General features: G+C 42.3%; 1 protein-coding gene across 7 annotated transcripts in view; it reads left to right on the top strand.

Moving 5' to 3' along the window:
- The window catches only part of Dnah9 (dynein axonemal heavy chain 9), a 337,403-nt gene that overhangs the window by 59,899 nt on the left and 251,224 nt on the right, over positions 1 to 26,280 (top strand). For 6 of the 7 annotated variants that reach the window (XR_005878261.1, XM_040748879.1, XM_040748878.1 and 3 more), the window contains 5 exons: positions 1,156 to 1,352; positions 1,445 to 1,869; positions 13,514 to 13,736; positions 14,749 to 14,915; positions 23,106 to 23,976. Coding sequence is in view for 6 of the 7 variants with exons in the window: in XM_040748879.1 (XP_040604813.1) it covers positions 1,156 to 1,352; positions 1,445 to 1,869; positions 13,514 to 13,736; positions 14,749 to 14,915; positions 23,106 to 23,976 (1,883 nt within the window). In the remaining variant the exon portion in view is untranslated. Of the gene's footprint in view, positions 1 to 1,155; positions 1,353 to 1,444; positions 1,870 to 10,848; positions 11,077 to 13,513; positions 13,737 to 14,748; positions 14,916 to 23,105; positions 23,977 to 26,280 lie in introns of those variants that run through there. The other variant, XM_040748882.1, reaches the window with a different exon arrangement.

Below are 26,280 nucleotides of genomic sequence, written 5' to 3'. Positions count from 1 at the left end.
TAGTCATTATTTGATCCCTGTGGTTTTAAAAGCAAGATCTTAGTCTTACCTAGGCTCCTTGAGGACCCTGTAGTATTTAGTTAAAATGGGCAAGCTACAGTCACAAAAGCTCCATCCAAAATGTGACACAAGGGATAAAGCCCATCCCAACCCAAGTAATAGTTCATGAGAATGGCTGTTTTATGGCAGGTTGCTCTCATTCTATAGCTCTGCCATTTCCATGGCTTGGCCTCAGTCTATGGTTGATAGAATCATGTAACATTCATGGTTTAGTCTGTGAGGAGAGAAAAAGGAATATGTAGGGGAGGATCACCTGGAGTCCCTTCCTGTCTTCCCCTAGTAGGAATCCCATTACTACACATAACTCCATGTAGGGCTGAGGAATTTGGTCACACACCCAATGCTAGCACTTTTACTAGGAAATAAGAGGGCAGTAGTTCAGTCAGGAGACTCTTTTGCTCACACTGTCCAACCCACAGCACTCTCCAACTTAACTTCTACTGTCAAAAGATACACGATTATCAGCAGTTACTGGCAAAACCTTATTTATCTTAGACAAGGAACACAGTGCACCATGTAACATTTCGACTTAAATCTAGCAAGGCAACTTCATCTAGCAAGTATTCAGGAACCTGTGAATTATTTATGCTGTTTTTAAAATTTTTATCACTGCAAGACTGAAGTAAGCCCCATGTTTAAAAGAAATGAGCAGAAAATTTAGGATTGTAACTTTTTCGTCTTCTTTCCCTTGTGACTGTGGGCAGGCATACCCCTCATGAAATGTGTAATGGTGGAATTGCTGCCTGGTTGACTATTCAGGGTCTTCTTGATGAAAGTAGAATCACCCCAGGAGGCAGTTGAGAATGTAGAAGGGAACTGGCTTGGGTTGGTCGGTCACTGGAGTGTGCTCTTCAAGGACAAGGAAAGTAAATGTCCTGTGATACCCAGGAGAGCCCTACACAAGAACAGGCTCGCTCAGAATGTCAGCAGTTCCCCATGGAAACACACTACTATGGGGCTGCCCCCTCCACCTTTCAGACAAAATTTGCATTTTCAGTTGTCTGCATTTTAAAGAAATGCTCCAGTCTGGGTTTTAGGGAATGATGCCTTGTCTACTTGCTACACTCACCATTATTCTGTTGCTTTCTTTACCAGAGTGCAAGGCTGGAATCAACCCAATATTTGAAGCACAGCTCAGCCTTGTCCCTCCAGAATTAGTTTTCCACCCATCTCTGGACTCTGGAGTGAAAGGGGGCTTATATGACATTGTTGAGAGTCTCCTCAGCAGCATTTTTGCGGTACCATCTCTGGTACCCCGGCTGTCCCCACACAGTGGCTCTCCTCACTATCAGGTAATGGACCTGCAAGCATCTGCCTCCCTCCATGTCTAGAAGGTCTCACTCAGCACTGCTGTAACCTCCCTGCTGTTGTCTTACTTCCCCAGGGTGACCTGGAGGACATGGCTGACTTAGCCAGCCTGCGGAGTGTGGTCATGGAAAGGGTACAGAATATGATGGCCCTTTGCTGTGGCTATCGGAATACCCTCAGCCAGTATTCTTACCTGTATGTGGAGGACAGGAAGGAGATTCTTGGTCAGTTTCTGCTCTATGGGCATGTCCTCACACCTGAGGAGATAGAAGCCCATGCAGACTATGGCATTCCAGAGAGTCCACCCCTCCTCCATCACTTTAAAGTCCAAATAGACTCCTATGAAAAGCTCTATGAAGAGGTGGTCAGCCTGGAGCCCACCAAGGTGTTTGATGGCTGGATGCAAGTCGATGTGCGACCCTTCAAGGCATCTCTGTTGAACACAATAAAGAAGTGGAGCCTCATGTTCAAGCAGCATCTTGTCGATTATGTCACCAACAGGTAACAAACACCGTTATCCTAGTTACCTTCTAGCATCCCAGGCTGTAGGGATGCCATGCTTCGAATCCTCTTTGCATCTTTCCCCACTGATTGACTGATTACATTAAAACAGCTTGTTGACATTTCTAGTCTTTCCAATATCATGATAATTTCAGCCCTGTCCCTTCCTTCATTCACCAGATAATGGTGTGTATTGGTTTTCACTTGGTGCTCAGTGGGTGAGAGGCACCCAGTAAGTGGTAAATAATGTTAGAGACCATAGCTACAGATCCGCTCCCTTCGCAATTCCGAGCGTGAAATCTAAGCCTTGGAGGCAGAGGGGGGTCTAATTTCATTTTAGATTTTATTTCCTACCACTTCCGACTTGCTCCAGCTGCTCCAGCTGAGCAATATGGAAGTCATTAGAGCTGCAGTCTCCTGTGTGCTCCTCTGTGCCATCCTAACCATGTCACACATAGACTCTGAAAGCTGTCTCTCCAAAGACCCAGACTACATAGCACTGTATCCTCAGATATGGAGCACCGTTCTCTGTATGAACGATGTAATTGATTGACAGTCCCCTGGTCACTCCATCTTAGTCATTGCCCTAGAGTCTCACCAGCTATCTCCACTCCCAACCTCTCCCGACCTTGAGGAGTGTGCATGTGCAGAAAGGATACAGCCCCTCTGTCCAATGATCGCCCTTAGTATGTCAGATGACCTTGCAAGGGAGCCAGCCTGGCCCCACTCCTGCATTCTGAGCTGACCCTGCTCAGTGCTGAAGCTGCCCCAGTCCATGGTCTAGAACAGTGAGCAGAAATGAGACAGCAAGACTGAGGCATCACCTACCTAAAAGAAATCTAAGGGACTGCCAGAGTGGTGCTCCAGCACTGTATAAAGCCTTGCAAAACTCAGCGGGAGTGGTTTGCACTGGTCACCAGGGTTCCTTCGGAAGCAGCAGCTGGCTTCGGTACATTTGGGAAAGCTTTTGCTCACTGAGGAGATGGAGGCAAGAAGGAGAATTGCTGGTGGGTGATTTGGTGCAGACAGATGCCCCTAGAAGCACCATGAAGGGAAGGCTTTGTGCTCCTCCAGCGGTAGGCCTGGTGACCCATAAACATTTTGGAATGTATGGTTTATTTTTTATTAGGATAAGAGCAGCACATTATAAATGTGTGTGTGTGTGTGTGTGTGTGTGTGTGTGTGTGTGTGTGTGTTGTAGTTTCCAAGCAGAAAAAGACCTGTCACATTACAAAAGTTCATGCAGGGAACACTTGTGTTAGGCAAGCAGAAGGGAGATAGTATGGGTAAAACACCATTGTGGTTTGTATGGAAAAAAATGGATGAGGCATCTAATTCACCTCATATTGGTGCATTTGAGTAATTTTAGTGGGCTCTGGGACCCAAGGCTGTCCCAGGCCTGTCCCAGGGCTGATAGGCATAGGGAATCATGGCCAGAATATGGGAACCTGTATAGGAGGTAGACTCTAAGGTTGGCTTGTGTAGGAAAGGAGCACTTGTCAGTCAAGAATGCTCTCTTAAGGTGGACTCTTCCTGCATAGAGTGGTCCCCTCACACGTAACTGAAGAAAATACACTGGCTGCAAAGCACAGCGATGAAGACATCATGGCAAGTCAGTACGTAGTTTCAGGGTGCCTGAGAGTAGGTTTAACAGGATAAATACACAGCAGAACAGTTAGCTAAGGGGTCTGAGATCTTGCCTTTAACCCTACCTCCTTCTTTCCTTCCTTCCTTCCTTCCTTCCTTCCTTCCTTCCTCCCTCCCTCCCTCCCTCCCTCCCTTCCTACCTACCTTCTTTCTTTCTTTCTCTCTTTCTTGTTCGTTTTTCAAGATAAGGTTTCTTTGTATAGTCCTGGCTGTCCAGGAACTCACTCCATAGACCAGGCTGGCCTCAAACTCAGAGATCTGCTTGCCTCTGCCTTCTGCATGCTGGGATTAAAGGTGTGCACTGCCACTGCCTGGCAACCTTATTTCTGAAGACATACAATATAAAGTGGCTTCAGCTTAAACGTTAATTCAGTGATTCTGCCCACTTTGCAGACCTTGAGTATTTTATTGTGCTATTTAAGACTAGATAAAAATAGAAATAAGAAAAAATAAAAGCCATTTGTTACTGAGCATTTGTTGTGTCCTATGAAATCAGTGACGTCCATCTTCTTTTAGTGGCCCAGATGGACCACAACTTGCCTTACATATTATGCATGTCACTAACTATCCAAAGTCCAGCCCTCTATTATCACCTAAACTTTTATCCCAGTTGGCTTGGATGTCTCTAATCTGGCTCAGTCCTGGAGAGGTCTGTCTTACCCACCTATGTCTTTCACTAGACTCAGCAAAAAATGACCCTGTTCCCTTTTCTTCTCTCCACCCCTAATTGGAACCTGGTTGTCCCTTTAGGGCACTGATGCCACTACAGTCCTCTCAGATGGAAGCTGACTCTTCTGTATCCTCTGAGCATTGGGCCTAGAATAGAAGTATGCCCTGCTGTTACCTACTGCTCACCAGCCACTCCCTTCCATTTCTCTCAGCATCACTAGCTCCACTGAAGTGACTTCTTCCAGACAGTACCAATGGCTGCTCCTCCTTGTTGGAGCTACCTACTGAGCTCTTATTCTTCCTCGCCATCTGGCTCACATCCTTTCCCATCACCCTAGCGGCCTCACATACCCACTGTGTCTCCAGAACACCTGATGTTTTGTTGACTCTTGCATGTCCCATCCCTCTGCCATATGACTACACCTGATTGTATGCTTTGCTCTCAGTAGGGGAGGCAAAGATGGGGAAGTAATTGTTCTCTATTCAAAAGCTCAGGTATAAAGCATTCCATTTTTTGACCACACCTGGTGTCTTTCCACCTCACTTATTTGGCAGCCCCGCAGTGCAGAATTTTTCAGACCAATCAGAATTTCCAACCCATTGATTCTACTACCTTTTCAGTATCTGTCAGTTCACCATAGCTTCTCCCTCCTACGCTGAAAAGTCCTGACTCTATTTTAATCTCCACATCTGCACTGAGCAGTTTATCTTGGATGAAGCCAAAATGAACTGCTCTTCTGACCAGCTCTATATTCAGATATGTCAAGTCCCAGCATGTAGAAGAGCCTCCAAGTACCCTCATATGTTCTCCGTGTTTTCATCTCTCCCAGACTTCCTTGCCTTTGTTCTCCACAAACTCTGAGGGTTTGTCGATATCAGCAATGAGGCTGTAAGTGGTATTGCATGCATATCATTATATGCATGGACAGGCATTCCTTCAGGATATCTACATATGGGCAGAGTAGCTGGGTCAAGAGCAGGTCAGTTGTAGCAAACCAGTTCTGAGACAGAGAATAGCCTTGCAAGAGAGTTGCTGTATCCCAGCATCCTCGGTACCTCTTGGCCCCAGCAGCCTGTTTCATCCTGGCCTCTTCGGTGGGATTTTCAGTGTTTCAGGGAACTAAGCATGTTCCATTACTTGATCAGGAATAAGGTGCATTTTTTTATGTCTTTGGTGAGCACTTTCTTTCCATGCTATTCTTATCTCACCTTCCCTTTTCTGTTGAACTTTATTTTGTATTTGTGACTATTTAAACTTACATATTTGAGCTGGAGAGATAGCTCAATGGTGAAGAGCCCTTGCTGTTCTTGTAGAGAACCAGGGTTTGGTCTCCAGCCCACACATGGTGGCCCACAATCACCTGTAACTCCAGTTTCAGGAAATCTGGTGCCTTCTTCTGGCCTCTGTTGGAACAGCATGTGTAGTACATGTGTATGTGTGTGTGTGTGTGTGTGTGTGTGTGTGTGTGTATGCATAACACTCATAACTCATAACAAAACTCATAAACAAAACACTCATGTAAATTAAAAACAAAATCTTTTTAAAGTTATTTATATGTTTATGTGTGGTATTTTCCTAGTTTTATGTACATCACCAATATGCAAATACCCAATATTGTCTCTAGTCTTGTGACCCGTCTTTCTACTCCATTTACAGGCAGCCATTTGTATTCACATGGTCTACATGTGTAGATTCAAACCACTACACATCAAAAATACATTATAAAAACTGCCTTTGAATTGAACATGTACAAACTTTGTCATTGTTCCTAAATAATACAGCATGGGCACTGTATTAGGTAATCATAAATAACCTAGGTAACGGTGATTTGAAGTTCATGGGAAGTTTTGCATAAGGAAGATGTAAATAACATACTGTTCTACACTAGGGATTTGGATGTCTATGGAATTTGGTAGTCCTGGAACCAACATCCACTATGTATACAGAAGTATGATTATGATTAGTGAACAGTTACTACATTCAGCATAACCAAATGTGTCTGTCTTCTCCATTGGGTTATTTTTCTCTTGTCTTGCTGAATAAATTATCTTTCTGCCTGAAGATCCCCAAAACACCCTCTTATATTCTATTCCTAAAGTTTTAGAAATTCTCTCCCACATAAGTAGTTCATTGCTTCAAGAATGCAGCAAAACCCTAATTACTGTAGTTTTGTAAAAGATCTTAATACCTGGTGGGGCAGATCTTCACCCACTCAACTTTCACTGAAAATGTCTTGACAGATCTTGGTCATTTTTTATATAAATTTTATCCATCATTTGGTAAAAGCAAAAGGGGCCTGTATGACTCCTGATTAAATTTGTACTGACCATAAGTAAGTTTGGAAATCTTTAGCTGAACAGCCTCCAACGTTCCTGTGTAAGACCATGGTTTTTTTCCCCACTCATGTCACTCTTATTTGCCAATTATAATTATGATTATCATGTTATAAACATTATATAATGTTTTATAATTCCATATAATAAAAAGGTAATGTTATGAGCATTATATAATTATATAAATATTATATAATATTTATAATGTTACCTTTAAGTTAATTCACAGATGGCTTTGTTAAGATTACTCTGTATGTTTTGGTTCCTAGTTCAAAATATTTTAAAAATATATTCTCTGTGAAAATAGAATTGTTTTTAGTACATTGATTGCTTTTTCAAGGCATCTTGCTAAATTACCTTGTTAGTTCTAATAAATTATTTATTGACTGTTTGGGGATTCCTATGTATATAGTCACACCTATGATTTTCTATTATTTTAATTTCTTCCTCTTCAGTCATTGCTTATCTAGATTTCTTGTCTTACCACACTGGCTAGGACTTCCTGTATACTGTTTGAAAAACGTGTATTTACAGGCACCCATGTCTTGAGCCTGATCTTGCTAAGAATTTGACTACTGAGTTATATTTGTTGTGAGAATGTAGTGTGTGTGTGTAATTGTGTATATGTGAGTATGTATAGAGTGTGTGGTGTGGTGTGTGTGCCAGTGTGTGGAGTGTGGTGTTATATGTGTTTATGAGTGTGGGGAGGGAGCACATATGTGGGTATATGTTTGTGTATGTGTGAGTGAGTATGTCAGTGTGTGTAAATGTGGTGTGTATGTGAGTATGTAAAAAAGTATGTAGTATGGTGTGTGTGAGAATGTATGGAATGTGGTGTGTGTGTGTGTGTGAATCTGCCTGACTAAGAAGTCCTCTCCTATTCCTAATTTGTTAAGAGCATTTAGCTTAAGTGCAAGCATAATTTTTTCAAGTACTTTCCTAAGTATACCATAATAATTCTGTTTATTCCCTCAAAATGTTCAGTCTTGAACATTATTGTTTTGATTTCTAATATCAAGCCAACCTAGTATTGCTGGGATAAACTCATCAGGAAGTGTTATAGTTTCCAGTCTATCCATGGGGTGAAGTTGTCTGCAAATCCTTCCTTTAGCATTACTATTCCTATACACGTGACTAACATTGGCCTCTTAGTCACCTTTTTCACACCATCTTTCTCAGATTTTAGTTTTAAAATTTTGTCTGCTTTGTGAAACAAGCTAGAGTGTGATTCTGTTTCCTTATTCCCTGGGAGAACTGTATGGTGTTGAGATCCTTTGGTATTTGGAAGCTTGATTTAAATTGTTTATAAATGCATTGGGACTAGTAATTTTCTCTGTGTGAAGATTTAAACTACAGTTTCTTTAATGGTTATAAAAATGTGAAGATTTTCTAGTCATTATGAAGTCATACATTCTATAAGTGTATCTAAATTAGTCATTAGATTACTGTCATGAAATATATAACTTCATCTTATTTCATCTATTCCAGGCCTTTTCATTTCTATTGATTTTTGATCGCTTGCATTGTCTTCTTTCCTGATTACTCTACAAAGAACTACCTCATACACCCATCGATTCTGTTGTTATAATTTGACTTTTATTTCAACAATTTATTATGTCATAGAAGTATTGTTTCCTTTGGGTTTATTTTCTATTTCTTTGCTGGCTTAAGATGAATGATTCATTTATTTTGAGTTCACTGCCTTTTTGAATGCTAGCATTTTAAATCATAAATTTCCTCCTCTGTGGAGGTTTACCTATATGCCTGCCTTTACTGTGTAATATTTTGTAATGATCTAGTTCAAAACATATTTAACATTCATGTTAATGATGCTTGTTCCAATTGCTCTGTGGCTTACTTTGGAATTGCATTGTAATACATATGATGGCAAGCTTCTGGAACATACTGATGTCTGTACTATGGTCTGCAGACAGCTTTTCTAACTGCTGTGTGCACAGGTGATGAGAGTATGTCCTGTAGTGGATGTGGTGTTCTATGCCCCTGCTATTAGCTAAAGTTTGTTAGCTGTTGTAGTGAAATCTCATGTCTCCTTGTTGCCTTTTTATTCTGCTTAATTATCAATTACTGAGTTCACTCTATTCAAGTCTTTTGTTTCAGGGCTATATACACTGTCCCTGGAATCCCATCACTTTGTCCCACACTGTGTGGGTCTACATCACTTAATCTATCTTCCTGTAAGCCAAACCTTTACTTAAACATCAAAGACCCCCTTCACCCTGACTCTGCCTGTTGTAGTTAAGTCTGCTTTGTTGGACATTACCTACCATAGCTAAAGTGACTTCTGTCTGAGTGCTACTTGCCTGGTGTGTCTCATTATCCTTTGACTTTCAACCTCCCCATGCAATTACATTAGAGGAAAGTTTTATGATAGGTAACTGAATGTTTAAACTGCTTTTAGCATGCTCACCTTTAATAGTAGGCTTTGTTCTCTATATTCATTGAGCTGTGATTCAGTTTAAATCTAGCATTTTATTAGGTATTATTTGTTTTATTTTTACAGAGCTTTCTTCCTTGCTTTCAGGCTGAACATTTTATTGTCCATCTTTATATTCCATTTTCCTCCTCTCCTAGCTTCCAGGCTACACTATTATGCAGCTCTGAAGTCTGTTTTAACCAGCACTGCTAAGTGGATAAATGAAGCTGTGTGGTCACTCTCCTCAAAACCAGTGCAGAAAGCTGGAAATGGAACTCACGATTAGAGTTTTTGCTTAGCATGTACAACTCCCTGGGTTCCATGTCCAGCATCACACACACCATGCATACTATACTACACATACACACACACCATGCATACTATACTACACACACACACACACACACACACACACACAGAGAGAGAGAGAGAGAGAGAGAGAGAGAGAGAGAGAGAGAGAGAGAGAGAGAGAGAGAATTTCATTCTATTATCCATTCACCAATGTGTATCGTCTATCGTCTCATTCCAGGTCACTTATTTAACTCTCTCGAATGGCATTTCATTGGAAGTGTTGCACAGTTGCATTTCCTTTTCTGTAGTGCTGGGGATCAAACTGGGCTTGTAAATCCAGCAAGTGCTATGCTGCTGAGCTGCATCACTAGACCTCACTGCCCTGCTCTGTTTTATGTAGCTCTACACGTACCATGGACTCAGGTATATCCAGTAGTAGTTCCTTTAGAAGGGTCTAATGAGGGAACTCTGTTCTTCATCTGAGCATCCTTATTTTACTCTTTTTTTAAAGAACGTGAAAAGTGTTTTCAGAAAGACAAATTTTCTTGATTGAAATATTATTTCACAGTATCCTGGCTTCTATTACATTTTCACTACTAATTAGTAGCTGTTAGTATAATTATCCCTCCTTCCCCTCCCCTCTTCTTCTGATAACCTGACATTTCATACTGAAACATCTATGGGTGCTTCTTTGTATTTATTCTAGCTGATTATTATTTTTGGCCTTTTTAAAATATTGCCCACCGGCTTTCAGAAATTCAAGAAAATTCTTAGCCAGGCTCTCCTCAAATACTACTTTTTGTTAATTCTTTCTGCTGTTCCCTTCCAGATCTCTAGTCATGCTTGGAGAAGATCCTCACATTCTCCCATATCTGAACATCATCCAGGCTGTCCTTGTGTCACAGCTGAGATGAACAGATCTCAAGTCAACCATAGAGAAATCTGATTCCTTCAGTTTTAAACCACATTCAGTCATGCATTGAAGGAGAAAAAGAATATATATATATATACATATATATATATATATATATTCTCACTCTACAGCCTTAGCTGACCTGAACTCACTCTGCAGCCCAGGCTAGCCTTAAATAATCAGAGATCCTCCCACCTCTGCCTCTTAATCACTGAGATTACAGGCCTGAAATGTCACCCTGCACCCTGGCTTCGCTGCTGTTTGATTTGAAAATCTCCATAAGTGTTTCTATAAGAAGGTATTTGTATCATCATGTAAAATGAAAGCCCATGATCCTCTGACTTGCTCTCCTTCAGGGCTTCCCTCTGCCAAGTCACTGACATCATTTTTGTAAAAGTCACCAGAAACCTTCAGACTGTCCATGGTCATTCCCACCCTTTGCCTTTCTTCTGCTTGTCAGTAGTGAGTCGTCTCTCCTCCCTGAGGCCCTAGGTCCTTCAGGATTGCTTTCTCTTCTTGTTTTCCTCTTGCCTCACCAGCTATGTCTTTCTGGTGTGTTTTGCTGAGTTCAGCACCTCCCTGAGGTTTCTAAGCACAAGAATTCCCGCAGCCTCCATACCAGTCTTCCTTCACTGGCTACCTCCACCGTTTTGGGCATTTCTACATGCTTCAAAAATGTCTGTTGCATGGGTGGTATAGCTCAGTTGCAGAACACTTGTTTAGCATGTGTGAGTCCCTGGATTCCATCCATCTTATTTAATCAATTGATGGGTTTAAAATAGCAGTGTGCCAGGCATAGTGACACACACCTGCCATCTCATCATTTGGGAAACTGAGGCAGAAGAAGCATATACTCCAAGTCCACAGAAGCTACTTGTTGAATCCTAGCGCCAAAACAACACAAAGAAACTAAGTGCTGGTAAGTACTGGCTGTACATTTTAAGCCTCGTCCCTCAGAATGTCTAGGATTATATATAACCACCTGTATGAGTTACTTTTTTGTTGTTATGACCAAGTGGTGTTCAAGAAGCTACTTAAGGGCTTTGTTTTGATTTACATTTTGAGAAGGCGTCCAGCACATCATTGTGGGAAGCTGTGGTGGTTGTGAGGCAGCTGGACACATTGCATCTGCAGTTAGGAAGTAGAAAGGCAGGTGAATGCTGGTGTTCAGCCAGCTTTATCCTTTTGTTCAGTCCAGAACCCCAGCTTCTGCAATGAAGCTGCCTACTTTTAAGGTAGGTGTGGTGGTTTGAAAGAAAATGGTACCCAAAGGGAGTGGCACTGTTAAGAGGTGTGAACTTGTTGGAGTAGGTATGGTCTTGTTGGAAGATCGTGTCACTGTGGAGGTGGGCTTTGAGGTCTCATATATTCCCAAGATACCACCGAGTGTCACAGTTGACTTCCTGTTGCCTACAAGATGTAGTAGGACTCTCCACTTTTTCTCCAGTACCATATCTGCCAATATTCATGCTCCTCACCTTGATGATAATGGACTGAACCTCTGAAATTAAAAATGAGTCACCCCAATTAAATGTTATCTTTGTAAGAGCTGCCATTTTCATGGTGTCTCTTTACAGCAATAAAAACCCTAATACAGTTGGTGTTCCTACTTCAGGTAATCCAACCTAGAAACTTTCTCACTAATATGACCAAGGGCTTGTTTCTCTTGTGACTCTAGACCCTATTAAGCTACCAGTCAATACTAACCACCACACCTGGCTGATCTCTCCCTTAGGTATGCAGGGTCTGCTAAATGTTCAAGACATATTCCTCTTTTGTTCCCCACAATATAACTTAACCTTACCCAGTTTTTCCTCACATCTGTAAATGGTGTTCTTTGTCTCACTGCTAGAGGCTACTAGGGATTTTTCTCATCCCTTTACAACTTTCATTCAACCCATGGACCATTCCTATACTCTGTGTACAGACTTATCCTGAATCTCATCACTTATTTTGTGTACGACCCAGGGCAAGCACAGCATTGTCTGTCAGATGGACAATGCTAACCTCCCCTGGGTACTCCCCTTGGCTGCTTCCATTCTTGTTTCCCCATCCCCATGGCCAGCATTGCCTGCAGCAGACCTCCAGCCGAAGCCTACTCTCCAGCTGCAGAGCTGACTGCAAGCATGAGTCACACCATGCATTGTCTCAGAATTCTTTCATCTAGACTAGGACCTGAGCTTACTAAGGTCAGCAAGGGCTCTGTTAACCACACTTTCCTTCTTCCATGCTTCTTTCTCTTCTTATGCCTCTGCCACTTTGACTTTGCCTTCCTCAAACCCTCAGAATGCAACCAACCCCTGCTGCCTTTGCTCATGTCCTTCCTGCCACTGGGGTTCCCATCTCTCACATCTTTCCGTGGCACACTCCATTACCCATTCACTTTTATGATCAATGCACCCTTCATAGGGGGGCCTTTGCTGACCTCCCATCACACCAAGTCTTGGCTTGAGTGTCCATCCCTTCATCTTGATTTTCTTCAGTGTCTTTTCATCTCTGTGAGAAGTGTACATCATCCGAAGTTTAATAAGTATGGGGACTTTGTTCATCTTCTCTGTCATTTTACTCTCAGCCCCTGGAAACTTGGCGGGGCTCCTGATGGATGATCATTGAGCACTTGCTGAATTACAGGATGCAGCGCATTGAACTCTCATAACAGCTAGTCACAGAGAAGTGCCTTCCAATCTTCTAGGTAAAGGAAACTGAGGACCTGAGATGTTAAGTGTCTTGGCCTTAATGAGTTGTCTAACTGAGAAAGGGTTTCTCTGTATAGCCCTGACTGTCCTAGAGCTCACTATATGGACCAGGCTGTCTTCGAACTCCCAGAGACCCATGTGCATTAGCCTCGAGTACTAGAACTAAAAGCATGTACCACTATGCCCAGCCCTCATTTTTGCCTTTAAATTTTTATTGATTTAAAATTGTTTCAGACTTAACAAAAATTATGAAAACAGCAGTTTTTCTGTTTATCATTACCTGACTTTCCAAATGATAACATCTTGTCCAACTATAGTACATGATCAAACATGAGTCATTACTGATGTAGAAGTAATAACTAATCCATAGACCTAATATGACCTAACATAAGTTGCCATACTGACATCCTTTTTCTGGTCCAAGATTTTTGCTAGAAACACATATTCCATTCACATGTCACATCTCCTGAGGGGCTAGAGCTGACCTCATCTTTCACAACCTGCACACTGGTGAAAAAGGCCATATTAATCACAAGGCTAGTCCCTTGGAGTGCCAGTTCTATGGTGAGCTTTCTTCCACAATCGCTCCTGTTAAAGATGTCATTATCCTTCCCCTAACGGGGTGCAAAGAGAGTGACCCTATGCTTTTTGTTCTTCCAGCCTGGCTGACCTTGATGTATTTATAAAGAGCACTGAGAGTGGTTTGCTCAAGAGAGTGGAGAAAGGAGATTTCCAAGGACTGGTTGAGATCATGGGACACCTTGTCACCCTTAAAGAACGGCAGAGCAGCACTGATGACATGTTTGAACCCCTGAAGCAAACAATCGAACTGCTAAAGTCCTATGAACAACAGCTGCCAGAAGCCGTGTTTAAGCAACTGGAGGTCAGTGCATTGGACTATTCTTTACAAGACATAGAAGGAAAGTCTTGGGATTTTACAGTGGGATGGCATGTGGGGATGAAGTAAACAAAGAATGGCTTGGTGATGAGTCCAGACCCAAGGTCCGTGTCTTAGAACTACAATGTTTAACACATGACCATTGTCTGGCATTTTGGGGAAATCACCAAATAATGAAAATTGTAGTGGCAGAACTCATAGAGATACAGATTTTACCCCAGATTTAAAGAAAAGTGAACTTTTGTTTGAAACTGGGTTTTGCTAAGTAGCCTGGACTAGTGTTTATTTCATCTTACAACCCTCAGGTCATACTCCATCATGGAAGGAAGTCAGGGAAGGAACTCAAGATAAGAACTAGAGGCAGGAACTAAATCATAGACCATGGACACATGCTACTTACCGGCTTGTTCACTGACTTCATCATCCGCATTCTTCTTCTTTTTTTTAAATAACATACAGTATCATTTGTCCAGGGTCAGCAGAGCATACAGGGGACCATCCCATATCCATAATTAATCAAGAAAATGTCCCACAGACTTGCCTACAAGCCAGTGATAATGTACCAAGTTGACAAAAAATCCATCTAAGATATATCCCTTGCCTGATTCTCACTGTCTGACAAAAGGTTGAAACAAATGTTTGATTTTGGGGGAAATAAGCACATCTTGGTGATATTAAGAAGGTTTGAGGGAGAAAACAGGCACTAAAGAAAATACCTAAGTGCCTCATAGACCATAGAAAAGGACAAGAGTTACCAGGTCAGAGGATGAAGGGCATAGAGTTGTTGCTGAGTCAAAAGCAGATGACTGTGGAGAGAGAAGACAACCAGAGAGGTAAGATGAGGAAGAGTAGGATGGTGCAGAGCTAAAAAAAACAGCACCAGTGCATCCAAGGGTGCCCTACTCCAGGGATGGAAGCAGGGAGGTGGGGTACAGTCTCTGGCTGTAGGGGAGGGGAGAGCAGCATGGGTGCGAGCACTCCCAGATCTTCTTTACAGGAACTTCCTGAGAAGTGGAAGAACATGAAGAAGATGGCTGTTACCGTGAGGCAGCAGGTGGCCCCGCTGCAGGCAAACGAAGTGGCCCTCCTCCGTCAGCAATGCACAGCATTTGATGCCCAGCAGCAGCAATTTCAGGAGAGGTTCCGCAAAGAAGCCCCCTTCAGGTGTGGACCAGGGCGATGGTCTTGCTCTTGAGTTTCTACTTGGGCTCTTGGCCCAGACAAAGGCTTGTTACCAGTCTTCCCTCCATGGAGGTCTTTTGGTTACAGTGCAGTCCTGAGGTGGGCAGAGTCTTAGACTTGTTTGAATGCCAAATGCTTGATAAGCATTCTCCCTTCAAGAAGGACTTAGAAGCTTCTTGTGACCCTGGGTTAATGAGGGAACATAGGGGCTCATCAGGGGAGTATGGTAAAATGATTAGAATTGCTGAAGTTAAAAGTCTGAATTCTCAGACTTCTGTTCTTTGTGGGACCTTAAAGAACGACAGCTGGGAGGCCATCATGGGACTGATCCAGACCCCCTGTGCCTGACAGTCAGTGAGAAGGCCTGGGCAACCTATGGGGCCCTGGGCAGTAGATCAGTGTTTATCCCTGGCATACAAATGGATTTCGTGTGTCCATAACACAAAGAGGGATGCTCTCTCAGCCTGGAGTCTTAGAGGAGGGCCTGGACCCTGCCCTGAGAGAAATGACAGACTCTGGATATCCCTATATGGAAGAAAGTGGTGATAGGGTGGGAGGCTGGGGGTAGAATGGTGGGGGGGTGCAGAGGAGGGGAGGGAGAGGGAACTGGGATTGACATGTGAAGCAAGCTATTTAAAATTAAAGTAATAAAAAAGAAGAAAAAAGTGATTGCTAGAAAACACATAGTCACATAACACATTCATATGTCCCCCCCACACATATTTTCCAAACTGGCTACTAGACTGTTTAAATAATGTTTGAATGCATTTTAGTAGTTTAAGATTTTAGCAAAGATTCATATCCAGAACCTTTCTCTGCACTTGATAATCCTGTTGTACCTTTCTGTTGATAATCATAGGTCTTACATAAAGAGATCAACCTTTGGAAAGATAGCACCACTCGTGTGTGTCCTGTAGTGTACTCCTAGGCTCAGGTCTATGGAGCATTAGCTTCCCAGACACTGCTTAGCAACCAGGCCTCACCCAGAGGCAAAGCCATGTTTGAATATCTAGGGAACCCCCACCCCCAGACCCTGTACTATGGTCTGTTTTCCAAGGCTGAGTTTCTTGCTGTGGCTGAAGACTACGAAATCTCCAAATGGAGAAAGCACACAGAAGGGCTGAGAATTTTCTCCAGGTCTCCTATTCGTGTCTGTATCACATCAAGCTCTTTAATATCTTGTGCTCCTGATAATTATAGTACTCACCTCATAGGTTATTACTGGAATTAATGAGATAATTGCTAAAAGTGTTTACTGCTGTGCCCAGCGTGTTGGTGTCCAGCTGTCCTGGTGGGCCACTGTCACAGTATTTGCACTGAAAGTCTCATGTCTAGGCCTAATTTTTTTTAATAAATTGTAGTTGACATGTAATCACTTCACATTTTCTGAGACACAGTATAATGATTTGGCCTCTTTATATTCTGTAGAAAGATCAATTTGGAATATTGAGGATGCCCCTCATTGCAAACATTTTTCATTGCTTTGTGATGAAAAAATGTGACATCCTCTCTTCCAGCTGCTTTGAATCATATCATCCCGTTGTATGTCATCATGTCTATAACCACCCGTCTGGGTAACCTTCCCATGCTTCCCTCCTGGTCAGTCTATCTCTGAACCCCTTCATCCTTCACCCTTAGTAAGGACCTGTCCTCGCCACTCAATCATCTGATGTTTATTAAGCAGCTGCCATCTTCTAAGCAATGTCATTGTGTCTACAACATGAGACACTAAGAGACTAAGAGAGACGCTAGAACAGGAGTCTAAACTATGTACAATATGAACATACAAAGCTTGTGGCTCTATAGCAGGATGCTGTCATGCAGTCCTCAAGAGGAGCTTTGAAAGCCTTCACTGTCCAGCTTGGGGCAAGACCCATGCATCAGTATCAAGTAAGGTCCCCCTTCAACAATTCCTGTGAAGCCGAGATTGAGAACCACTACCCTGAAGGACAGTAACTAGTTTTCTTTGAAGCAGAAATGCAGGGGCATGGTATTTCAAATGACTCTGTTACTTTAGGGGGCCATACTTCCCCCCCAAAGAAACCTGTTGCTAAGAACATTTGTGGGACACGCTGGGGACCATTCTTTCAGAGTTGAAGTCACATCTTTTGGGTCCTCTTTTTGGTGTACAGTGGAAGTTCTAAGTTGAACTCAAATTATAAGGAGGCAACACAAATGAGGGAAGTTGGTTTTCAAGAAGCTCAGAGTTCATCACAATCATGTCAGTGGCAGCTATAAATGAGCCTTTGTGTCAGCTGTCTACTTAAAAATGTTCAAATGAATCCCATAGGTGCTTAGAGAAATATCTTCCAAGAGTGATTGTTCAACAGGAACCAACCATGGTGTCCTTTTGTAGGTCCATCAGAATAATGGTAGCCATGGCTCATATGTAGCATGTGTGTATTGGTCATCTGGTGGGCTATTTTATTTTCTTTCTATGTGATTGTTTTTCCATCTTAGTGCTCCCTCCTGGTGGCTGCCATAATGCTGTTACTCTTAGTCAGGCATTCTAGATTCACATCTGTTAATTTCACATGCAGATGAGGTTTCAGAGGGGAATTCTTCAAAAAGAGCTTTCACAAAGTCTGAGAAAACAAATGTTCCTGAAATTTTGATGTGTTTCTCTTCCAGAATCATGGGGCTCTTGCTAAAGGGAACCTTAGCAGGCATCAATTCATGCATTATTTGTTTTGCTCCTTACTTTGGTGTGTGTGTGTGTGTGTGTGTGTGTGTGTGTGTATGTGTGTGTGTGTAAAATTTGTAGTGTGCACTTGTTCCTTTACATTTTGATTATGTATAGAGCTCCAGACCCTGACACATTCTCTAACAATACAAGTTTCTGTCCGTGAAGCTGGCCATGCCCAGCCTCTGATGTTCTTGTCTCTGAGAAGGAAGAAGAAAATGAGTGTCTCATTAGGCTCCTGCCATCTGACAGGTGCAAAGTTGGACTTCTGAAATTTAGATTCCCTCTTCGTCCCCAAGTCAAATGTTCCTTCTTCCCTTAGTTCTTAACTCTAAGACAGATCAGCATATTTCTTAGCTGAGTTCTCAGTCTTCATAATAATTGACTAAACTGTCATATTCAAATTCAAGGACCTCTACTGCTTTCGAAATCTGTGACAGATACTACTGAAAGGAATGTCCAACACTCTGCTATTCTCTTGTTCAGGCTTTGACCTTCAGTACCATTTGCTAACCTTAATGAATGGTGCCATAGTAAGTACTCTTCTTCCCTTCTTCAAGACTAAGTTAATCCAAGGATTTTCACAGTCCACACAGTCTATCCCATGAGCTCCAACTTACAGAGAGGCTGTTATGGCTCTCAGAAGGCCACCAGATTTTTGAACAGCTGGCAAAACCTACCTGAAGATGCCCTCCATTAAAAGCTATGACAACAGCAACAGGAAAGAACAGTTTTTCCTAATGGCCTGATGCAGGAGCATGAGAGATAGGGAGACCATGGGTCCCGCTTGTAAAGTACCTGTTGTCACTTCCAAAGCTGGAGAAAAGAGACACATTGGTCATTCATTTAGTACCAGGGAAATAGTAATATCCTGACATAAAGGTACATCTATTGGTTCAGCTTACCTGATTTACCAGTTAGCCTGACTCATTTGTATGACTTAGAATTCTATAGAGTAGATGGGGTTTGGCCTCAACAGTGGAGTTAGCTAAGAATTATATGGTAACTAGAAATTTTCAGAAATACATATCCCCTGACATAAGACACATTCTTGGTACTGTCTTTAGCTGAATCTGCTCACACCTCTTGGGAAACGTGGCAAATGAGGCAATGGCAAGCAAGTTCCATTTGAGATTAATAATCAAAGTGGAATCAAGGATGTTCTATAGAAAGTAAACATGGACACAGTGTCTGAAAGTATAAGACATGGAGTGAATACAGCTGAGATTCAGGAGCTGGGACATGAGGGTAGACAGAGAGGTGCAGGAGAAGTCGGCATATAGAAGGAGTCTTTCCAATGTGCAGTAGGCTTTATTCTGACCACATTCGATATACCTGACCAATGGAAAACCATAGATAATAACACAGTAGGACACAGAAGGTCAGTTGTGTCTCTCATGGTCACATGCCTGCTTTATGGTGCCCAATCTCTGACATCATGGTGGAGGATTGAACCACAAGTCTATTGCTAGCCCAAAAGGAAAATTAAATTCACATTCAAAAATTACAGTGCTACTGAATTAGTATTGCTTTTGTGTCACTATAGGATAAAAGACATACATTAAAGCATTGAATATTGAAAATTTGTCTGTGCTATAACTCCTACTTTCTCGTGGAGCAGGACAAACCAAAGACCAGGTCTCAACTGAGAGGTTATAACAGCCATGAATCAAAATAGTAAGGCCTGAACTGAAGCAGTGGCCAAGACTGTGGATTTGAGAAACAGGAGAATCAGCAGGAACTGAGAAAAGAGACTATGGGATGCTTCTCCATCTTTTAGCTTGGACTGATATATGGATACTGGTATGAAATGGGCTAGCATGGAATTTACAGGACTAGGGATCATGGTTCAGGGTGAGCACCTTGAGTTTTGTGTGCTGGTAGGGTATTGTGTGGGTGCATGTCATTCTTCATTCTCCATACTGATGTGGTGCTGTGGTCTGCATTCCCCAGTGACTAGCTTCACAAAACTCAGAAGTGGCTCTTCCTCCTCCCTATCTCTCTCTCTATGAGCTCATATTTGAACAATGTATTTCCATTACTTAATTGTAGTTTTATTCATGCAATCATTCCTTCTTCAGTCTAAGATACTTGTTGAATCTTTATTTCAGTTTCAAAGACCTTGTGTGCCCTTCCCTTCTATGACCTTCTTGTCCTTAAACTCTCTTCTTTCCCTGGTTTGTAAAAATGCTTCATTGTTAACACATATGTAAAGTTTATTAATATCTTAACAAGTTTTTATAAAGGAAGTTTTCGAGACAGAGTATCATTCATTATATAGTACAGGCTGGACTTAAGCATTCTCCCATCTCAGCCTCCTGATTGGTAAGATTATAGGCAGGTGCCACCATGCCTATTTAATTCTAAATGTTTGAAAGTGCTACCTGCTCTCATATGTAGAGATTCCCTCCAAACTAACTCGAAATTGGTACTAATGCATGATCAGATATAGAAAAAGGTCTTCCGAAAATTTAAACAATAAACATTGTACCAGTAACACATTTGAGAAACCATTGTCAATTTCTGGATGTTTATGTGATGAGGAAAAGTAGCACATATTACTACCTTCTGTGTACTGCAAATACCCCTTACTTGAACCTTGTCTGATAGCTTCTTCCAGAATTGTGCTCTATGATGAATTAAATGGGCTGTGGGCTTTTTTAGTTTGTCTGAATTTCAAAGATCTTGTTCTAACACCAAGTAGTTGACATTGCATTCTAACTTTACTGTAGACTAGAGAAAAAGGAGAGTTCACAGACATTAGCAGTTTGTCTCTGCAAGCAAAAACCAAGCAGAAGAATCCTTTGTGCCTTGGTGGTCTTCCTTGAAACACTTGCCACAAAGATAATTCTATTTCTTCCATTTAGTCCATTATCCACTGTTCATTGGAGAGGAAGGGGAGAAAACCAAGAGAGGAAGCTATTTCCACTCTGAAAACCACCCAGTATTCTGTGCTGAAGGCTATCCCTGACCTACACATGGTGTTTAGCCACATGTCTTGTGGCCACCGCCCACGAGCCAATTCTGATTCAGAAGGAGCAGATGGACAGCAGGCAGAACATGAACCCAAGCTAACCTGGAACTAATGCAATGGTGTGCGTGACTGTTACTGCATTGCATGGTGGTGTGGAGTAAAGAGCAAGCAGTTCATATGAATGGCTTTAATTAGGACTTCTTTCCATTGGCTATGGCAGATATTTCTAGAGACAACTGAAAGAAAGAACAGTTCATAAAAGGGAGTCCATGACATCCTCTTCCCCCTTCCAGCCTTCCATATCCTGTTTAGCAAACACTCATACACAGTAGAAAGATGTAAATAGCCAGTTCTCTAGTCCCTTGTATCTATTCATTGTTCCCTTGAGCCTGTGAAAACCTGTCCAGAGTTTGGAAGAATGTTTTCATCTCCATTATGTCATAGGATCCTCAATATCTACCTCTCTAAACACACAGAAACAAAAAGCCTGAGCCTCGGGGTGGAGATGAAAGGTAACTGGTGATGAGAGAAGGAAAAACAGAGGCCCCTTGAAACTTGGGTCATCCATGCTCTTGACTATGGGACTGCCTTGTGAGCTCTCTTACCCATGAGGCTCTCCTGTTGAGATAAGACCATGTCCTGAAGCATGTCTTATGGGGGTGGAAGTGCTAAGTGTTACTACTCAAGGATCAGGATCCATCTTCAACTGGGTGTGTGCTTTCAGCACGCAACAGAATGGGTGAAGAGAACAGAACCACTAAATTCAAACCTATGTTGTACCAGAACAATGGATACTGGTCAGCCAGGGCTGAAGAATCAGCTGTGATTAAGAAAAGACCAGCATCACTGAGGTGAAATCTTCTGGGAAGTGTTTCATCAGGATCAATCCACAGAAGCTGTGGTCCAAGGTTGTACACTGTCAGCTGAACTTGGTAGTGTAGAGTCACAAACACAGTACTGATTTTGAAGGCATGAGGAGGTCATAGAAAGCAACTGAGGTTTACCACTGTGGGAGAACAGGAAATGTCAATGGTGAAGGTGCAGCTACAATGCAGTTGACAGCCCAGTTGCAGCAGAAGACCTCTGTTGCAGAATCAACTTGTTTCAAGTTGTGGCGTGGCTCAGCTCTGGTATATACCTTTGATATGGGAGCTTTCTGCTTAGATATTGTGGGCAGGATTGGGTGGAGTCAACTAGAGGTCAAGAAGTAGAGCAAGCAACCAGAGTTAACAGGAAGTAAACATAGAGACTAAGGGGTGTCAGGAGGGTGGGTTGTGTGTGGGACACAGGAAGAAGAAGGGAGGAACACTGAGTTTGAGGAGATTTGTTTGAGATAGTAGGAGGGAGGAGGTAGATCAGCTAGGTGCTTTGTCTGTCTCTCTGAGTTAGCAGGCTTTCACCATAGTATCTGGGTCCTGAGTCTATTGGTAAAATCAAATGATTGAGATTTTGTTAAAAACAGCAGACTTCAGCATTCTGGAGCTGCTAGTACCATGGGACAACTACCAAGGACAGTATCCCCAGTGGAGTGGAGTCAGACACAGCCTAGAAGACAAGTTGTGTGTGCTGAAGAGGGCAAAGCCAGAAAAACGATAAAACTTTTTGGAGGAGCCCAAAAGATTATAATGGATCCCAGATATTGGATACTGAGTTGTTTACAATTAGAGTTGATTTTGCTTTGCTTTGATAATTGATGGAGGAGGTTCCAGGCCATTGTGAGTGGTGCTATCCCTGAGTTGTTGCTACTGGGTTCTACAAGAAAGCAGGCTTAGAAACCCAGGAGGAGCAAGCCAGTAAGCAAAATCCATGGCCTCTGCATTAGCTCCTGCCTCCAGGTTCTGAACCTGCTTGAATTCCAGTCTGACTTCCCTCGGTGATGGGCTATGATGTGTAAGCCAAATAAACCCTTTCCTACCCAACTGGATTTTGGTCATGATGTTTCATTATAACAATAGTACCCCTAACGAGGACACTGATTTCAGGGATCTGGGAGATGTTTGTGCATAGAAAACTTGCAGCTTCCAGAAAGTGCTAACATTCAGCCAAGGCTGAGAGCATTGACCTCACAAGGGACAAAGGCAGAACAGTCTAATAGGGGCCTGGATAAGAGTACCATGGATAAGTTTGGAGAAAGACACGATGACAGGTCTGTTTTACCATCTTGGATTTGGTAAAAGGTCTCAGCACAACATTGCTCTTTTATAATTGCTGTGTCTTTTGAGATAGGGTCTCGTTGTGGAACCCATACTGACCTCAAGCCCAAGATCTTCCTGCCTCAGTCTTCCAAGTATGAGGATTAAAGTCAGGTACCACCACACCCTGCATCTTCTCAGATGTTCTTGAATAGCTCTTCCTTCTAGTGGTCATGCCACCCGTTCATCTCAGGATGAGAAGCTGTGTTAGGAGCCTTCCTTCTTCCTTGGAGCACTAAACATTTCAGCAGATGCTACCATAGGGTTCTAGGAGTTGAGTCCTGTGTGTCATGCTTACCAAGGGAATATGTTGTACTTTCTAGGTTTGATAGTGTCAGTCCACATCAAATGCTGGATGTCTGGCACATAGAGATCCAGCACATGGAATCCACCATGGCTACCATCTCCAAGTCAGCTGATTTGTTTGAGGTCAATGTTCCTGACTATAAGCAGCTGAGGCAGTGCAGGAAAGAGGCCTGCCAGCTAAAGGAGCTCTGGGACACCATTGCAATGGTGACCTCTAGTATCCATGCATGGGAGGCCACCAGCTGGAGGAACATCAGTGTAGAAGCTATGGACTTGGAGTGTAAGCAGTTCACCCGGCACATCCGGAACCTAGATAAGGAGCTCAGAGCCTGGGATGCATTCACAGGCCTAGAAAGTACTGTGTTGAATACTCTGACCTCCCTGAGAGCCGTGGCTGAGCTGCAGAATCCTGCCATCCGGGATCGTCACTGGAGGCAGCTGATGCAGGCCACTGGCGTGAGTTTCACCATGGATCAGGACACCACCCTTGCTCATCTCCTGCAGCTCCAGCTTCACTACTTCGAGGATGAGGTGCGGGGCATTGTGGACAGAGCAGTGAAAGAGATGGGTATGGAGAAGACCTTAAATGAACTGCAGACCACCTGGGCCAGCATGGAATTCCAGTATGAGCCCCACACACGGACTCACATGCCCTTGCTGCAGACAGTCGAGGACCTCATTGAGGTTCTGGAGGACAATCAAGTGCAGCTTCAGAACCTGATGATGTCCAAGTATGTTGCTTTCTTCCTGGAAGAGGTATCAAGTTGGCAAAAGAAGCTGTCCACAGCTGACTCAGTCATCTCTGTCTGGTTTGAGGTACAGCGTACCTGGTCTCACCTGGAGAGCATATTCATGGGCTCTGAAGACATCCGGTCTCAGCTACCACAGGTACCTGCTCAGGGAATCCTATGCTATCTAGTCTCTGGTCCAGGTGAAGGGAAGACTATCCCACCTCTGCAGTGTTGGAGTTTCTTTCTCTGAACCTCAGGGTACCTCCTATATACACTGACCTTGTCCACCACCCAAAATATGGTAACATGGTTTGCAACCAGTTTGCCTTTACATGAGAAGGAGAAAGAAAGGAGTGATTTACTTCTTTTTTTACCAAGTATGTGTGAGAAAAGAGAAGATTCCACCTGCTGTGGCTTGGGAATGGCTCCACTTCATAGGTCTTATATCACATATACTCAGAGATACTCAGTCTTGTTGCCAGACATGTTCAAGGTCATTCTCTCCAAGCAGTGAGTCATGCTGCAAACCTTTAATCAGTACTAGTAAGTCATATACCAGTTCTCTGCTAAAGATTAACAGCAGATTTCCCTATAATATATGCTCCCATTATCACCTTCCCCCATTCTTGTCCCTTCTCATTAGCTCTAATTAATGTGTAATTAACCAACCCCCATCTCAGTGGACTCTAATTCCTTCTCTTTTTGCCCTAGACTTCTTCTGTACCCATTAAGTACAGCCAGTTCTTTGCTGACAAATTTGCTTGAAATGTCACCAGTTGTCCAGGTCTTTTTATGAACTTAAAGCACATGCCGCCACACGTTGTAGTTCTCAACACATCCTGCAGAAGCATGCTAGAGTAATAAGGTGGCTTAATGATTGACATTCACAACAGAAACTAACAGTGAACAGTTCTGTATGGCAGTTGCAATGAAGCCAGCACCAGACTTTATTTATCCTAAACACCAGCAATTGAAGAATAGGCTTAATTAGAAGGGATGAAGACATAGGTGGAGACTCTGGGAAAGACTTTAAGGGGATATTTGAGAACTTTTTATGAAGAACATGAAAACATGTAGTCTCTGGCTAGTGCTGAAGGTTTGTGTACACAGCATGTAAATGCCTGCATTTCCTCCCTACTGAAAACATAACAGAAAAGAGTTCAGTCTCGTTACAGCCTAACCAGTAACTATTTTTATCCATTATGACTGTTTCCCAACTTTTGTGCATGTATACACTTAGTTTTTACATATTTGTTTCCAGGGTAATAACAGTTTTCTGATTGGCTCTTTTCATTTGAACATTCATGTTAGGTATGAATACACTTATGTCACCTTGATGCCATTTCATTTTCAGTCAAAACAAAACACCTCATGAGAGGCAATTATAAAGTATTTTATCAATGGCTCTTGTCTTTTAATCATCTTGGGTGATGGGTGTAGGTTACAGAGAGTAGGTAGTATAGCAGGCCTAGGCTTCATTTCTAATTATCCCATGTTTGACAAATTATTTACTTAATGTCTTCATCCCTTGATTTCCTCATATGTAAATTAAGACAGGCATTAGCACTTTGGAAAGTCCATTAAAACAATCCACACAGCATATACCATTATGATTACTGTTTTTAATAACAGTATATGTTCTCACCAGGTGCCACATTTAGTCTAAAATTCTGTGTGTATATTAGTCTTTTATTATTTTAGCACCACAGCAAGAATGATGGCTTTAAATAAATTTGACAGCATAGTTGTACATTTGAGAAAAAAACTTAGTTTATACAAATATTTTCATAGAGCTAGAAAAATCCAATCTACTGCCTACTTGACTTAAGAATCATTAATTGGATAATTGGAGTAAGAGTGGGGAGTCCCTGAGACTTCATTTGGGGTCTACAGTGTCAACACTACATTAATGATCATGTGTCTTATTTAGCTTTTGCTCTTGCATGAGCACACATGAGCTTCTGTGATGCTGTATGGCCTGTGAGGCCAAATTCATTCAGATGCAGAAGCAGATGTGGGAACATTGATGAAACTATTAAGTCACACAGTACAGCAATTTGGAGGTTGAAAGGAAAGCAAAAGGATGATACTTTTTATTTTTAGATTAAAAACATGGTATTATGCTATATTGATAGGTTTATTTTGTCACATTTTATTTTGAAGATTCAGAGAAAACCCTCTGTTCCTCTGGTTCTTTTCACCCTCCTCTTTCACAATACTCCCAGAGCTGTGGGTGTAGGATTTGTGCTGATGACGTATCCACTGAGCCTGGGCTCCACAAATTTGCTTTTGATCAATTGTGACTTTCTATAATGGTCTCCATCTGTTGCAAAGAAAAGTTTCCTTGATGAGAGGTGAGAACTACACTTATCAGTGGTATAAGGATGATCATTCAGAATGTAGTGATGGATTTTGTTGGTTTAGTAAAGTGGTGATTATAGGTTCTCCTCTTAGATTCATG

The sequence above is a fragment of the Mesocricetus auratus genome, unplaced genomic scaffold (assembly GCF_017639785.1).
Source record: "Mesocricetus auratus isolate SY011 unplaced genomic scaffold, BCM_Maur_2.0 Super-Scaffold_100007, whole genome shotgun sequence".
Taxonomy (NCBI): Eukaryota; Metazoa; Chordata; class Mammalia; order Rodentia; family Cricetidae; genus Mesocricetus; species Mesocricetus auratus.
Note: the sequence above shows the minus strand (reverse complement) of the source record. Positions and strands in the feature narration are given on the sequence as shown.